We start from the raw sequence: 15,984 nt of genomic DNA, 5'->3' as shown, positions 1-15,984 counted from the left end.
TTTGGACATTAAGACTTCATCACTGTATAGACCAGATAGACTTGTACCTCTTTGGAGCTTATATTCTAAAATGGGGAGAGAGACAGTGAATGTAGTCAGTAGGTAGGAATTTTTGAAGGTGGTAAGTACCATGTAAATTTAAGAGCAGGGCAAAGAGATTATCCCTGCTGTGTATGTGTGTGTACATGTATATGTGTGTGTGCATGCACTCATGTTGTATATGTTACAGTTGGGGAGAGCATGGGGTTTTAAATAGAGTGGTCAAAGAAAGCCTTCCCCACAAGGTGGGATTTGAGTATGTCTTGAAGGAGAAAAGGTATTCTTTTCTGGGGAAGAACATTCCAGTCAAAGGGTGCATCCAATTCAAAAGCACTGGGGAAAGATCATGCCTGGGTGTTTGAAGAGGCCAGTATGACTGTGATAGACTGATTGAGGGGACATGGTAGAAGAGGAGATAAGCGAGAACATGAGTGGGGACAGCTAGGTCACTTGGACATTGGCAAAGAGACCCAAGATCTTGATTTATTTTTATCCAATCTTCATGAAAGAATCACTTATTCAAAGCATATTTTATTTTTCAGATTTTTTAAAAATAGAAATGGGTTTACTTTGATCTCTAGGAATAAGTAGATAACTCCAACAGATAGTATAGGATCTTTTAGGCCCTTGTGAAAACTTTGGCAACAATCGCTTAATCTGTGTTGAAGGAACTCAAGATTTTGCTCTCCTTTAATCTGACCTTTATACAGGAATCTTTCACTCATGTAGTCAACAAACACTTATTTTTTTTAAATATTTATATAAATGTTCTTTTGCTGACTTCTAGGAGATTTAGACAAATTAATGTGCAGCCATTCCATCAGGTGGTTTCACCTTAGAAATTTGAAGCACTTCAATAGTTACCATAATCACAACAGACCATTACCTAAATTCTGCCTGAACAAGTCTGTTCTTGTTTATAGCTGAATTCATTACTGGATACTTTAATTTTTGCCAATTTTATCTTGCAATCCACCAGATATTTGAAAATAATTTCCAGACTACCCTCAATCATATCTTCTCTGGCCTTTGCATTCTAGGTCTTTCTACTGTTCCTCACATTCCTCATATATCTGGTGTTTCAGACTCCTGCCATTATGTTTACCATCTTTTAGACAAGGAGATTGTGATTCTTACTTTTCTGTGTAAGAAAAATTCCTGCTCTTGAATTTGAATTTTTACTTCTTATAACTAAAACGTCAACATTGGTTATGGACAAAAATGTGATGAAAGCAGATCAATTCAATCCCAGCATGGACAGCCATGTTAAGTATTTTGGCACTTTATAGAAAGAATTTCCTTCTCTCAAAGAAAAGTTCTATAATAGATCTTCCTCAACCCTAGTGAAATTGATTAATTACTTCAACTTAATACAGTTTTTCAACCGTTTCACGATCCTAGAAACCACACTGAGCCTTGAGTCAACATCTTTCTATTTGGTTCCATCTGTGTTTATAGCCAGCATGACTCCTGGTTCTAAACAAGTACCCAGTATGTTGCAAAAGCAGAGAGGCTAGGTATTCTCCTAGTTAAATTTTCTATTTGTGATACAAGTGAAGTTAAGATGAACCTGATAAGGCATAACTTTTCCTGTTATATTTTTGTCCTGGTGATAAATAGCACTTTCCCTGAGTGTCATGTGAATTTGTTCCATTTTGGAAAGACCCTCACTTGATTTATCAGAAAGTTAAGTTGGCAGAAGAAGCTCTCAAGCTATGTATAAAACATCTGTCTACTAATCCAAGCCTCTTCCCAACAGAGTTTCATTTTATACTTAGAAGATCTACAGGAGGTATTTCTTCCTTGGAATATCTTCTTAGAACTTTTGAAATCCCATCTATCATTCTAGGTTCACCTAAAAATTACTTAAGTATGAAATTTTTCTTAGCTCTCAGCCAGAGTAGCATTTTCTTTCTTTAGGTATCAAGATCTATTCCAAGTACTTCACCTGTAGATTCTATCCTACATTGTTGGAATCAGATGTGTGCATCTATACATGACCAGACTAAAGATATGCAATTCCTACTTCATATTGAAGGTCCTGGTAGACATTTCTCTTTTCCTTTCTTTCTTTACAGGAATATTAACATTCTTACTCAGGTGGAATGTATCATCATGCAAGTTATGAAGAGAGGCCCTGTTTCTGGCTACAGAGACCTACAATTCTGGAAAATAGTCCTCTTTTGCTTCCAACATTGGGGCATGGAAACATGATTTAAAGTAAGTGATAGCATAGTCCTACCCAGAGTCCTAATTTAAAGCACTGATGCCCACCAGTTCAGGCTTTTGAGAATTGGTGTTAGCCATGGTGGGTACAGGAACCATTGTTTGGTGGGGAACATGGCTCTGGTCCAGGAGTTGGTGTCTAATAGTAACATCAGTAATGTCTCATCCAGACCATTCCTATACTGTGATCTTGCCTCTGGTTCTGGTTCCTGCCCATTTTCTGTAGCTGGCTCCTCATTTACATGTTAAGAATGTAAACTACTTAGTACTCTTCTAAGAAACCATCATTTTTGTTGTTTGCAACCAAAACCCTAACTGGTGGAGGGTGAATCTTTGTTTTATTCAGATTTGATTATCATGTGCCTAGTAAATGTTTACTGAATGATTTAGAGCATGTTGGATATGAGGTCTGTAGGAGCCCATGGGGAATCAGAAGACCAAATTAACTCATTAATTACACTTTCTCTTAAATTTTAGAGTGTGTGATTCTGGAGAAAGCTTTAGAATAGTCTCTCTCCCTTTACCCTCCTCTTCAGTTCTGAAGATAAGATCTCATTATAGACTTTCAGCAGCCTATGGGGTTAGCTTGCTGCTTTTTTAACTTTTGTGGGTTGTGATGTACAGTTGTGCTGGAAATTACAAGCCTGAGAACTTTCCTGGACATCAGGACTCATTAATGGACTGAAAATACAGGAGGAGCATAACTGAGTGGATTGATCATTCCTCCTGCTGCATGGCCTGCGGTGGCTGCTTTGGAATGGCAAGAACCAGGGGGCTAGGCAGACGGGAGGAAAAGTGGCACCACGGCAGTTTCTCCTTATTACAGTTTTGCTAGGTCCTGATCTTGCCAAGGAATTTGCAAAGATGTGAGCATTCCAAAATCCAAGAACAGAAGTCAAGGGAGAGAGGATAGAAGAGCCCTGTCCTTGTATTACCAGACCTCAGCACACAGATACTCTTTGGGTCTGGAAAAGGGCCTTAGGTTTCCTGGTGGTTCCAGGAGCCACCCCTTGGTGGGGGTTCCCCGGGCCCTGGCAGAGTCCTGAGCATGTGTGCATGTGCCATGTGCTAGCCGAGGCTGTCAATCCCTCTGGGGGGGTCTCACCCTCTGACAGCGAGTGATGAGTTTCCTAATGGGCCCGTGATGGCTGCAGCCCTGCCTGGAGGCTTGGCTCCCGCTCAACAGCTGCCACACAACCTCGCTGCTGGCCTTCCCCACAGCCTCAGGGGAGCCCGCTCCAGTCTTGTGCCACTTCACTGACTCCAGAAGCTGTACGTTTACACCACGGGGAGTGAGAGAAGTGTGTTTATCAACCACCAGGCTTGGAATGAGTCTTCTTGCGGGAATGCATCAATCACTTCTCAGGACTGACTCTTTGTGGTAGTTCCTCTTGTAAACAATGTTTTGCTTTCTCTGATCATGGAACAAAATGAGAACTTTATAATTAAGTGTGTGGTAAATAACATGGCGGCGGCCCTTTGGGTCCTCGGTCCTCTCAAAACAGCTAAGCATGTGGGTAGCAGCTTTGGGAAAGATGAGGTCGATTGGGAATTTCCCCCAGCTTCCTGGTTATAGTTAGAAATGGCTACTAGGTGATTCTTAGGTGACACTTGATCTCAAACATGGGTTTAGATTTCTGCTCAGGAACCTGCCATCTGATCAGTTTATGCCAAACCATTTAAATGGAAAACCTACCTGTAGCCTATTGTGTTCCCACTACTCTACTATCCCACTTGTGTGCGATAGAGCCTAAGCCCAGGGCTTGAATTCCAAAATTGGAAAAAGGGGCATTTGTTCTCTTTCCTGAGTTGCAATGAAGCAATTTCAAGAACGTTTGGAGACAAAATTATGTTGATTTAACTTGGGATAAGATTAGTGGGTTGTTTTTCAGAGAAAGATGAAAGGCCATCACTTCTTTACACACCCCCTCTATCTCCTTTGGAAACAGACAGTCAGTGAGAACATCACCCCATGTACTTATTAGCAGTACTTCCAGGCTGCGCCTATTAAATGAATTGTTTTGAGGTCAACATGAAACGCGAACTGGAATGTAACAAAAAGATATCAAAATAGAACAGCCCTCTTTGTGATCATTAAGACAATGTTAAAAAGGGAGAAATCTATACTATTGACCCAACTTTGATATTTTTTGCTTTTGTTTAGGGTCATCACCACAAATCTCAGTTACTAAACTCATTACATGTTGTAGAGGTTTCCTGAGCTGTGTGATTAATAATCCTCCTCTGAATCAAGGCATCACAGATAGTGTGTTACTCTGCTGCCTGAGAAATAGAGCCACCAGGGCCAACTAGTGTCATCTGCAGCCAAGGACTGTGACTTCTTCTGTATCAGCCTCTTCTGACTAATGTTCGGATGCTGAGTCTTTTATGACTTCAGTTGTGCTGAATGACAGACGATGCTGACAGTGTTATGGGTCTTTGTTCCTTATTGGTTCTAGGTAGGTACCATCAAGAAGCATTCTTGTGGCCAAAGGATAATACTAAAATGTGCCAAGATGTTATAAACAGCTCTGTGGGGCTCATCTGTCAATGTACATCCTCTCCACAATTTTTTTTTCTCTCTGTAAATATTTTAACCCAGAAGTTACAATATCTAACTCATAATAACAAGAATAGCTGTAGCTACTATTTTTGTGTATAATTACCAGATTATATTGCCATGATTCCCTTGCATTGTGTATTGGAGTTTCCTCCTTGAAAAGTAGATTCTGTTATTATCACAATATTATCACAATATTCCAAGGCTTGTTTTGGTATCTCCTGAAGGAGTGGGACATCATGGATGGAGTAGCATGATTTCAGCCTGAAAAACCAGACTTTGGAAGGCAGACACTGGATAAATTGGAGTGGCAAGACTTGCAGATCCCCTCACCACTTTATCTTCTCCATTTTGGCTTTGAAAATGGGAAGATAGCTCTTTGATTTTGGTACTCTGCTCAGAGGTAGGATGGGAGCCAGGTTGTGGGTGCCTCAGAAGGCAAGCTGTCCTAAAAGTGGACTATCAAAGTGTGTGCTTTGTGGGCTTTTGCTTTTCTTCTCTTTCTCTCAAAATTTTGGATTCTTGACTATATGTATATATATGTATGTGTATGTATTCCATATATACATATATATATGTATATATATACACACTATATATCTATATCTATATATCTATCTATATATATATATATATATATATCTCCTTGAATTATATAAAGGATTATTACATAAAGATTTTGGCTCTCCTGTTTCTTTCCTTATAGCAGAAACCATGCCTTCTTGAAGTTAGGGTAGTCCTAGCAGCAGTATCAGGCAGGAGTACCAAACAAATGATGATTTGGACTGCTGTTCTCTTTTGGAAATTGTCTTTGGAAGTCCTGGTCTTCATTTTATTAATGACAGAAAATAAAGGAAATAGAAATATTCCCATATTACAGATGAAGAAAATGAAGTTTAAAGAGGGTATCATTCTAGTAGCAAAAGCAAAGGTGGAATTGGGACCTGTGTTAGTCTCGTGACAAAGCCCATACCACATATGTGATGATAATCTTTCATGACTGAGAGGAGAGGCTCTAACTTCACCCAAAGGAGAAACCCTTCTTTCCTCCTCACCTTGTCCTCCAACAGCTTCATGCTATATACAGATGTCAACTACATAGAATAAACTATTCTCTATGGTCACCATGGTCAAGGCAGTGACTGGGATGTTGCCAAACAGGGAGCCTTTCTTATGTGACTTTAGACCAGTGTGTTTCCTAAGGCCCAAAACTCTGCTGCTATGACAATATTTCTTGGCAATCTAGAGAAGTCATCCTTGTAATGTTTCCAGGTCAAGTTTGGTACTCAATGAATTTTTATCAAATTGAACAGAAGGTTCCAAGTTTAGTGTAAACCTTAGGAAGGTTTTGATTTTCTAAACACTTGCATATCTATTATCTTATGTGAGCTTCATGAAACATCTATGAAGATATTCCCACTCTGCAGAGCTGTCAAACTAGTTACTGGAAGACTTGAGACTGTCCCAAGTTCATAGCATAAGTTAACCTGGGGCTGGGAGTCAAGTCTTGAAGTTCGTGGAGCAGTGTGCTTTCTGATTTCTTCCTGAATACTTCCAAATGGTCTTTACATGTCTAGAATTGAGAGGAAAAAGACAATATTTCTCTAAATGCTGAGTTCTCTTTCCCTTAAAAAAAAAAAAAAAAGAGGAACTGATGGCAATGATGATGATGGTGATGCCAGATAATTCTATGTTGAACAGTCGATCCATATCCTTGTGTTCTGACCAGAACTTTCCTGGTCCTTGATTTTCTCTGGTTGTCTGAGATCAGGGAAATCTTAGTCCTCCCCACTGCCCCACCGCCCTGCCCTGCAGAGCCCTATAGTCAGAGGCCGGATGCTCACAGATTCCATAGGACTTTATTGAAGATCCTAAGTATGGTTAACTCCCCAAACACAGATAGTGCTCTCTTTGGGATTGGGTACTTTTATGGCTAAGGGAAGGAAGCAAGACTGGTGGGCTCTTTTTGGTTTTAATTTTAGATCTATTCAAAAACTGGCTTCTAGTGATGCAGGAAAATTATGGCCCAAGGTGATTATGTGCCTGGGAATTATTGCTCAGAAGACCTCAGGAATCAGTTTTTTTATTGAGTTGGGGACTCCAAAGTTCAGATTCCACTGTGTTAATAGTCAATAAAACATCCCCCTACATCTTCTTACTCAAAACATGGTTCTTAAACCAGCAGGATTGGCCTTACCTGAGAATTTGTTGAAAAACATAGACTGGCATGCCCTCTTAGGACTACTAAATCAGAATCTGCATTTTAGAAAGATCTACATGTGATTAACATGCATATTACAGGTTGAGAAACACTTCGTGTGATATTGTGATTTATCATAAGAAATACATAATTGGTCTTGTCCCTGATTTCTGGTACAGAACTCCTAATACCCTTGGAATTTCCTGTGAGGAGAGCAAGGAATGTGTCCTTTGACAGATGAAATGACTTTTGGAAAGCACCTGAAGATGGGGGCTGGTTGCCAGGGGAGCCGATGAAGTGATTAGAGAGTGGAACTTTTCGTCACTCCTGGACCCCCTTGGATGGGAGAGGGCTGGAGGTTGAATCAATCACCAGTGGTCACTGATTCATTTAGTCCATCATGTCTATGTTATAAAGCCTCCACAAAAACTCAACTGAAGCAGTTCTAGAGCTCCCGGGTTGAGGAACACGTGGAGGAGCTGGGAGAGTGGTGTCCCACATAACTCTTCTATCTACATATTCATGTTTGTCCTCTGTCATATCCTTAAACAAACAGGGTTGCTGGGGTAGGGGGGGTAGGGATACCGTGGTTGGGTTATGGACATTGGAGAGGGTATGTGCTATGGTGAGTGTGATGAAATGTGTAAGACTGATGATTCACAGACCTGCACCCCTAGGGCAAATAATACATTATATGTTAATAAAAATAATTAAGTAAATGAGTAAACATAAGTAACCTGGTTTTTTGAGTTCTGTGAGCTGCTCTAGCAAATTGAGGAAACCCGAGGAGGAGGTCATGGGAACCTCTGATTTATAGTTGATCAGTTAAAATCACAGTGACAACCTGGACCCGGGCCTGGCATCTGAAGCTGGGAGCAGTCTGGTGGATCTGAATCCTTAGCCTAAGGAATCTGATGCTGTCTCCTGGTAGACAGTGTCAGAATTGAGTTGAACTGTAGACACCAGGTGGTGTCCAAGAATTGGTGGTATGGGGAAAAGTCTCTACACATTATAATTGAGGCCCAGAATCATGAACTTCCCAAGATAGTCTTAAGGGCTACTGTATTAATCAGGGTTCTCCAGAGAAACAGAGCCAAATGGAGATATATAGATAGATACACATCTATATATCTCCAACATGTGAACACAGCCAGAAATAATGCTTAAACAAATATCTGGGCACTCTGTGATTCAGTCAAGTTGACATAAAATTAACCATCACAAGATATCAAGTTACCTGACTATATCTGCTTTGGATTAAGAATTCTGTTGTTCCTGCAGAACAAGGAGAGTAAGCTGTCAGCCTCCATTTATTAAGAGCCAAGGACATTGCTAAATGGGTATTAAAGTTGATTGGAGACTATGTTGATTAGTCAACGTAAGCTTGAAGTTATAGTTCCAGCTATCCTTGTGGTCCATAGACCAGTAGCATTGGCAGCACATGGAGGGGAGCTTATTAGATGTGCAGAATCTCAAGCCTACCTCAGTCCCGTTATATTAGAACCTGCCTTTTAACAAGATCCCCAGGGAATATGTATACATATTAAAATGTGAGAGGCATTGCTGGTATTTGATCCAACCAGAATTGGATCAACTCCTTAAGTAAGTCTCTAGTCCTTAACTAAGTGAAGAAAATATTTTAGGATTCCATCATGGGCTGTTTTGGGGATGGATCCTTCTGGGGGTGCTCTGCCTGAAGAAAAATAACCAGGCACCCTAGAAAGCAGTGGTTCTTAACACTGGCTGCACACTGGCATCACCTGGAAAGATTTAAAAGGAGCCTAATGCCTGAGACGCACTTCCTGATAATCTGATTTCATTGGTCTTAGGTCTGGCCTGGTCTCGGAGAAGTTTCCAACCATTGCAGATGCGTGTAATACCACTGCTGTAAATGGAGCACAGAAGCCTTTCTCCAATCCCGCTTCGGTTCTGAGGCAGATCAGAGGTGAATCTTTTGAAGAAAGTGAATCTTTTGTATTTTTCTTAATTCTGAAATAATCTTCAGGATAGAGAGAAAATGGGAGCAGCTTGTGGCTCTGGGGGAAGAAAGGTCGAAGAGCACAGTGAAGGAATGAGGCATACATGGGGAGGCTTCATCTCGATTCTTCTCTATAACCATGGGCTCACATCCCAAGTGTGATTTTTTGCTTATTCCCAGTGACAGGAAATACCAATTATGAAGTCAGGTATCATAAAATTTCAGAGCTGAGTGGGACACTGGGAAGCCAATTGGTACCATTCCCATTTTAATTTGATGAATATCTATTCTTTCCAGCTCTGAGTAATGATTCTTCCCTTAAATGTCGCAGAGATTTTACCCATAAGAGTCTCAGTTGTTCTCTTCCATGCTACCATTTTCTTAAATCTTTCTGCTGTCTTTCTCCCTCCTTCCTGCCCTCCTTCTCCATTGAATATACAACTGTTAAGCACCCTCTGTATGCATGGACATAATTTATCATTTTCCCTTTGATTATTCATGCATTGTGCATTTCTGAACCCTTCTTGTTTCCTGAGATTCCTTTATATTTTTTTGTGTCAAGAATGTAATCTAGAACTTTAATGGCAGTGTGGAAAAGAGAAAAGGTGAGGGAAGTTTGACTTTTAGGGTCTTTGTATTTAGCTTGTGGACAGCTTGGAACCCTTGCTTATTTTTTCTTGTCCCAAAGTGACCCACTAGGAAGTCATTTCAGCTTGTCAAGATCACTTCAAATTATATTCCTGTCTTATGGGGGTATTTGTGAATCTGCCTAACTTAGTATAGACTGCAAATTTGATGAGCACATTGTCGATTCCTTCATCTCAGCCATCAATAAAGATATTGAATAGGCAATAAAGATATTGAATCCTGTCATACTCTGGGACAAAGGTATGGATGTTTACAATAACACTTATGACCCAAGCAATCCTGCTGTTTGAACTCATACTTTCTTCTCAGAATCAAGTATCAAGCTCATGGGGACTGTACTTTCAGAGACAATTTTAAATGTCATTAGAACTGGTGTCAACCAGTCTCCTGAACTCTCTGCTCTTTTGCTGTATCATGGACTTCCAACCACTCTCCATGGAGCTCACTGTCCTTTATCTTCATCCTCCTCAGTTGACTGGGTCTTTGCCCTTATCAGCAGCTTGGGCTCTGAACCATGTTAGTATTTAAACATCTGCACTTTGCCTTTGATATCTTACGATATCTAGCCACAGCTGTTTCCACCATAACTTTTCTACCTCCCCAACTCACACCGCCCTTCATATCATAACATTTAGTCCCTGCAGTTCATGTGGAAAGCTACACAGGATGCTGTTTGGATGTTGGTAGGCACCCAAGGTATCTTTGTCACTGACCAAGAAAGGAGCGGGCTTTTATTATTTTAAATGCATGGAATATGATTCTTTATACCTGTGGTGTGATAGCAGGTTGAACAAACTTATTTTGAGTTTTATCATAACAGTTCTCTGATTGGAGTGTTGAGAAGCTCAGAATATTGCTAAGGCGATGATTCTTCATTGTGAAATGTCAGGTAGTCAGCAGCCTGTGGCAAGACCTCTTCTCAGTGCTTCCTCTTTGTTCAGCCTCAGATTATCTCTTGACTTAGAAATAAAATGCCAGTATAGTTAATAATGTAACTGGCGGAGAGACATAGAGTCATTTGTCTCCATAGAATAAAATAAAAGCCCGTATCAGCCCAAACAAACAGATGACAGTCGTTCTGCAAAAGAACTTTTGCTCATCACTGTCCATCCAGAAAACTTTCCATTTTTTCTTTAATTTAAACCACCCATTTGAAAAACCAATCATAGCCGGAAATAAAGATAAATGATGTGCATCCCTCTAGGCTTTGAAATGGGCACCCTGCCTTTTCTCTGGTCCTGTATCTACACACACTCATTCTCCTAGGCAGAGCTATGAATCTCTTCACTGTTCTCCTTATATGAAATGCTCATTCCAGCCTCTAGGACTTTTTACTGTTACTGTCACTACCTGGAAAGCAGCCTCCCACCCACACCTCATTTTTGCTGCCTCCCAGTCCCACATGCTAGGTCATTGCCTCCTATGGCCATTGCCTCCTCAGGGAAAACATTCTTACTCTCCAAAACTTCCTTCTTCTTTCTCTTCTTTGCCAGACACTTTGACACTGAGTGATGATCTGGCTGTAACATTCGCTGTTTATTCATTCACTCACTCATCAGCTAAGTATTATTGAGCACCTAGTATATGCCAAAGATTGTATGTAATGGGACCCATGGCACAATGGTGAGCTAAAACAAATGGACACCTGCCCTCATAGAACTCATAGTCTAATGAAGGACATAGATATAAATAGTTGTAAATAGCATAAAATTAAAAACTATCTTAAATGCTTCTCTGAGGATAAATGCAAGGGACTTTGCCTCACCTGGCACAGTAATTTTTTTTAGTTGAAATTTAAAAGGATAATCATGATTTATTTAAGAAAAGGATAGGAGAAAGGTAGAATATTCTTGCCTCAGGGAATGTAAAGTTCTGCAATGGAAACCAGAAGATCTATGTGATTCTGAGAGGAAGGCATGTATGCTATGAGACAGAGCTACCCAGGTGCCAGGGCTCAGGCAGGCCAGGTTTTATGGACTTTTTAAAGAACAGTGGTCTTTGTTCAATGAGCAGTAGGAAACCATGGAAGGCTTCAGAGAAGGATAGGGCCATGGACTTAGTTTTTTGTGTTGTTTTTGCTTTCTTTGTGCATGTTTCACTCTGAGGCTATCTGGAAAAAGACTAGACATGAGAAAGTGTTTGGAGAAGAGTTTGGGAGGGTTATTGAGTAGGTTATGCAGGAATCAGGGAAGAAATGTTGGCAGCTTTGCACGGGGTGATAAGGTAGCGATGAAGAAAGGTGGAATGGTCTAGGAGGTAAGATGAAGAAGCCTCTGTGATGGCCTGCGTGTGGGTTCAGGAGAGAAAGAAGCCAGGATGGCTCCAAGGTTTCTGGTGTGCACAGTAGTTGAAAGGTGATATTATTAATGGAAGAAAGTAAAAGAGAACCACATTGGAGATGGGAGATCATGGGTTTAGTATTGATGCTGTTGAGTTACACGTATTTGTCAGTTATACAAGTGGAGCTCAACATATGCATCAGGAGTTTCAGGGAGAGATCTGAACTAGAGCTCTCAGTGTGGGAAGCTTAGACGGGCAGAAGGTACTTGAGGCTCTGGGTGTGAGTAGCAATGCCCAAAGGAAGAGGGTCTCTGCCTGCAGGTCTAACTTGGCATCGCAGGATTCTATTCTGTTCTTTTTTAGTGAACTCCTTTATAACGAGTATAAGCCTCAGTTCATTCATTATGTTTAATTAGTATTTACAAGACACGATGCTGGTCTGTGACTACTTTTACAAGGTTTATTAGTTATTTTACAATATTTTAGTTAATATTTATAAGATATGATGCACTATTCACCAGTGTTTATTTAATTTTCATAGCTTTTCTGTAATGTAGATATGATTATTTTATTTTAGAGATTAAGAAATTAAAACTCAGAGAGATTAAGCAAATATTTAACTCAGACAACAAGGAAGTGCCAAAACTGGATCAGAAACCAGTTTTTTCTTTTTTTTCAAAAATCCATTCTGAGCTCCTGCCTATAAAAACCAACCAGAGGAGATCTCAGTAAATACTTGTTTGTTGATTGATTGATGCCAGATAAATTAAATGTCTGAGAATTAGTAAATGTTACTGATTTTCTATTTTTCTAATCACTAGCTGTGAAATAAGCCTCAATCTTGGGTCCACCCAATACTCGCTCTTGTCTGTGGATTAGAAGAGTATACAGTGCATTTCCAATGTGGTTGGGCCAACAGAAGTGAAAAGCAGGTAATCCTGGAATCTAAAACTGTCTAAAAGAACACATAAATAGTTATGGCCCTTTCCAGCCTTCATGAAACACTTCCAAGTGTGTGATGCCAAGCATATTTAAGGCAATAAAAATTCACATAAAAGGAACATTCCTTGGAAGCTGTTTGTTCATAGAGAGGAACATGGAGGTAGGTAACTATATGAATTGCCTCAACAGAATACCGTGGACTGGTTGACTTAAAGGACAGAAATTCCTTTCTTCCAAACTGAAGTCTGGATCAGGGTTCCAGCATGGTCACATTCTGGTAAAGGCTCTCATCTTGGCTCACGGACAGCCACCTTCTTGCCATGTCTTTACTTGGCAGAGAGAGAGAGGAGGAAGGTGGTGGGTGTGGGGAGAGGGAGAAAGAGGGCTTTCTGGTGTCTTTTAGCATAAGGACATTAATCCCATCATGCGGGCCCCACCTTCATGACCTCATCTAAACCTAATCACTTCCCAAAGGCCTCATCTCCAAATATCATCCCACCGGGGCGTTAGGGGTTCAACGTAAGCACTTTGAGAGGACACAGTTCAGTCCCTATCAGTGACAAACAGTCCCCGAGACTGAGGAGTTTCCCAGAACATGGACTCTTAGGGCTGAAATTGCAACAGTCCTGGCAAAGCAGAATCCTTGTTCACCTTGCACGGAAGGGAAATCATTTTTTTCCCCCCAGTTATTCAGGAAAGGCTTCATGGAAGAAGTGGAATTTCAATGATTAAAGGATAGACGATAATTGAGAATGGTATTGAATTGGGAAAAGGATAAGTGATACATGTTGCCAGCCAGATTACCAGGAACATTAATCCCTGAGTCTCTTAACGAGAAGCTATTAGGATATCACCCTGGAGCAGTTATGTGCACTTTTCCCAAGGCCTTCCAGAGACAATGACTGAACTGTTATACTATGCTTTTTTGATATTCCAGGAGGAATTTCTAATATGGCAACTGGAGAACTGGTTTCACTGAAATCAAAGAAATGAAATATTTCTTACTCACTCTTTCTCCTCCTTTTCCCTGGACCAGTCCTATTTAAAAAAAAAAAAAATATATATATATATATATATATATATATGTAAAAAATGGGGGTTTTTTTTTTTTTTTTGCAAAAATGCTGTAAACCTACTACTGACCAGACAAACTACTACGTAAGTACTTAGTGATCTGATATTCTATGTAATGAGTTATTTGCACACAAGTAAACATACTGTCCATCAAATCAATTGGAAAGCCTCCAAGAACAGGACCCTGCAGTCTCTAGATTTAAGGTCCTTGAGTTTTTATTTATCTCTAGTTTATTGGTGCTCGCATGGAGTAGGATTGAAAGTAACACTTGGTGAAAAGAATGTGAATGCTGCATATTCTATATAATACGGGCATCTTGACAGGCAGTGTATGCAAAAGCACATCTAGGGAATGTGTTCATATAGAATGTATTCAGAAAATTACTATTTTGGAAGAAATCCATGTCCCACCTTATCTGTTCTTTTCCTTAATGCTTCCAGGTTAGACTGTATTATATTTCCTGATATACAGTCTTGTAAGAATCAGAGCAGTATGATCCATTGTCCCAAAGTCGATTTTTAAAAATCCAAACAAGTATGTGAAAGAGATGCTTTGTTGTAAGTCACCGTCTTTTTTTTCTTAATGATGGCCAAGTGTAAACACAGTTGTTAGTGTTATAAAGGTCCTTGTTTTGTATGTTTTAACAAAGAGTTATAGATTTTTTAACTCCACAGGAAACTCGCAAGTCCCTTGTGCAGCACATTTATTTTTATAATGAGGAGAAACCAGTGCCTTCCTCCAAAGTCCACATCCAGTTGGTGGTAAGGCCAGTGTGAAATACAAGTTCACTTGGATTTTCTTCTAGGACCCCTCTACACTCACATGTCCATTTTCATATTTATGGGAAACCCTCTAGTGCCTTTCATCTCTTTAAGGGAAGATGATTAGCTGGGTCAGTGAGGATGGAGGAGGCTCTTATTCACTCAAAGAAGGGTTGGAGTTGGAGGAGGGGGTCTCTATCCCAGGCTTTAAGGGAACAAAAACAAGAGGGAGTCAAGGTCAGAACAGGGAGCCAATGGCCAGTAAACCAGTTCTAATAGTGCAGAGCTGAAGGTCTAGAGCCAAAAATCTGAGGTACCAGGGAGAAGTAATCAGATTAATAGATAATATGCAAGCTTCTCTGTCTCCTTGGCCCTGGGAGCAGCTCTCCTGCCGCAGCCCCTCATTCCCTGAAAATGTACGCCTGTGCAAAGTTCGTCTCCACCCCGTTCTTGGTCAGGAGCACCTCTCAGCTGTTGAGCCGATCACTGTCTGCAGTGGTGCTAAAACCACCCGAGACACTGACAGATGAGGCACCTTATAAGGGCCTCAGCATCTTGGCAGCCCCACGTCCCCTGACCTCACTTACTCCTAGCCGAAGCTTCCAAACCAGCGCCATTTCAAGGGACATCGATACAGCAGCCAAGTTCATTGGGGCTGGGGCTGCCACAGTAGGGGTGGCTGGCTCTGGGGCTGGAATTGGGACTGTGTTTGGGAGCCTCATCATTGGTTATGCCAGGAATCCCTCTCTGAAGCAACAGCTCTTCTCCTACGCCATTCTGGGCTTTGCCCTCTCGGAGGCCATGGGGCTCTTTTGCCTGATGGTGGCCTTTCTCATCCTCTTCGCCATGTGAAGGAGCCGTCTCCACCTCCCATAGGTCTTTCTCCCGTGTCTCGTCTGCCCTGTATAATCCTTTTCCTATACCTCCCCAGGCAGCCTGGGGAAAGTGGTTGGCTCAGGGTTTGACAGAGGGAAGACAAATAAATACTGTATTAATAAGAAAAAAAAAATAGATAATATGCAAGACAGAAATGACCTAGGAGATTGCTTGGCAAACCACCGTTGTCTGAAGCCAGCTTTTTTTTTTTTTTTGTGCCGGCTGGTAGGCAGAGGCTGAGTGGGCCAGCTCGTTTAAAGGGCCAGCCTGGCACAGGCAGGAATCAAAGGAGAACATGCATCAGTGCAGAAGAGAGTGTTGATTTTATTTTGCTTCCAGAATAAGAGGCAGTTTGGTGAAGTAGAAAGGGAGCACAGGCTTTGGAATCCGATAGATCTG

General features: G+C 40.9%; 1 protein-coding gene across 1 annotated transcript; it reads left to right on the top strand.

Moving 5' to 3' along the window:
- The first annotated feature begins 15,071 nt into the window (after positions 1-15,071).
- LOC116873211 (ATP synthase F(0) complex subunit C2, mitochondrial) lies at positions 15,072-15,718 on the top strand. Its single transcript, XM_032866922.1, has one exon. The coding sequence runs from the start codon at positions 15,124-15,126 to the stop codon at positions 15,559-15,561; it is 438 nt and encodes a 145-aa protein (XP_032722813.1). The 5' UTR covers positions 15,072-15,123; the 3' UTR covers positions 15,562-15,718.
- The last annotated feature ends 266 nt before the right edge of the window (positions 15,719-15,984 follow it).

Source organism: Lontra canadensis, unplaced genomic scaffold (genome assembly GCF_010015895.1).
Source record: "Lontra canadensis isolate GAN:19392208 unplaced genomic scaffold, GSC_riverotter_1.0 scaffold32, whole genome shotgun sequence".
NCBI classification, from domain to species: domain Eukaryota; kingdom Metazoa; phylum Chordata; class Mammalia; order Carnivora; family Mustelidae; genus Lontra; species Lontra canadensis.
The sequence above is the reverse complement of the archived record's forward strand: the minus strand, read 5'-3'. Positions and strand labels throughout refer to the sequence as shown.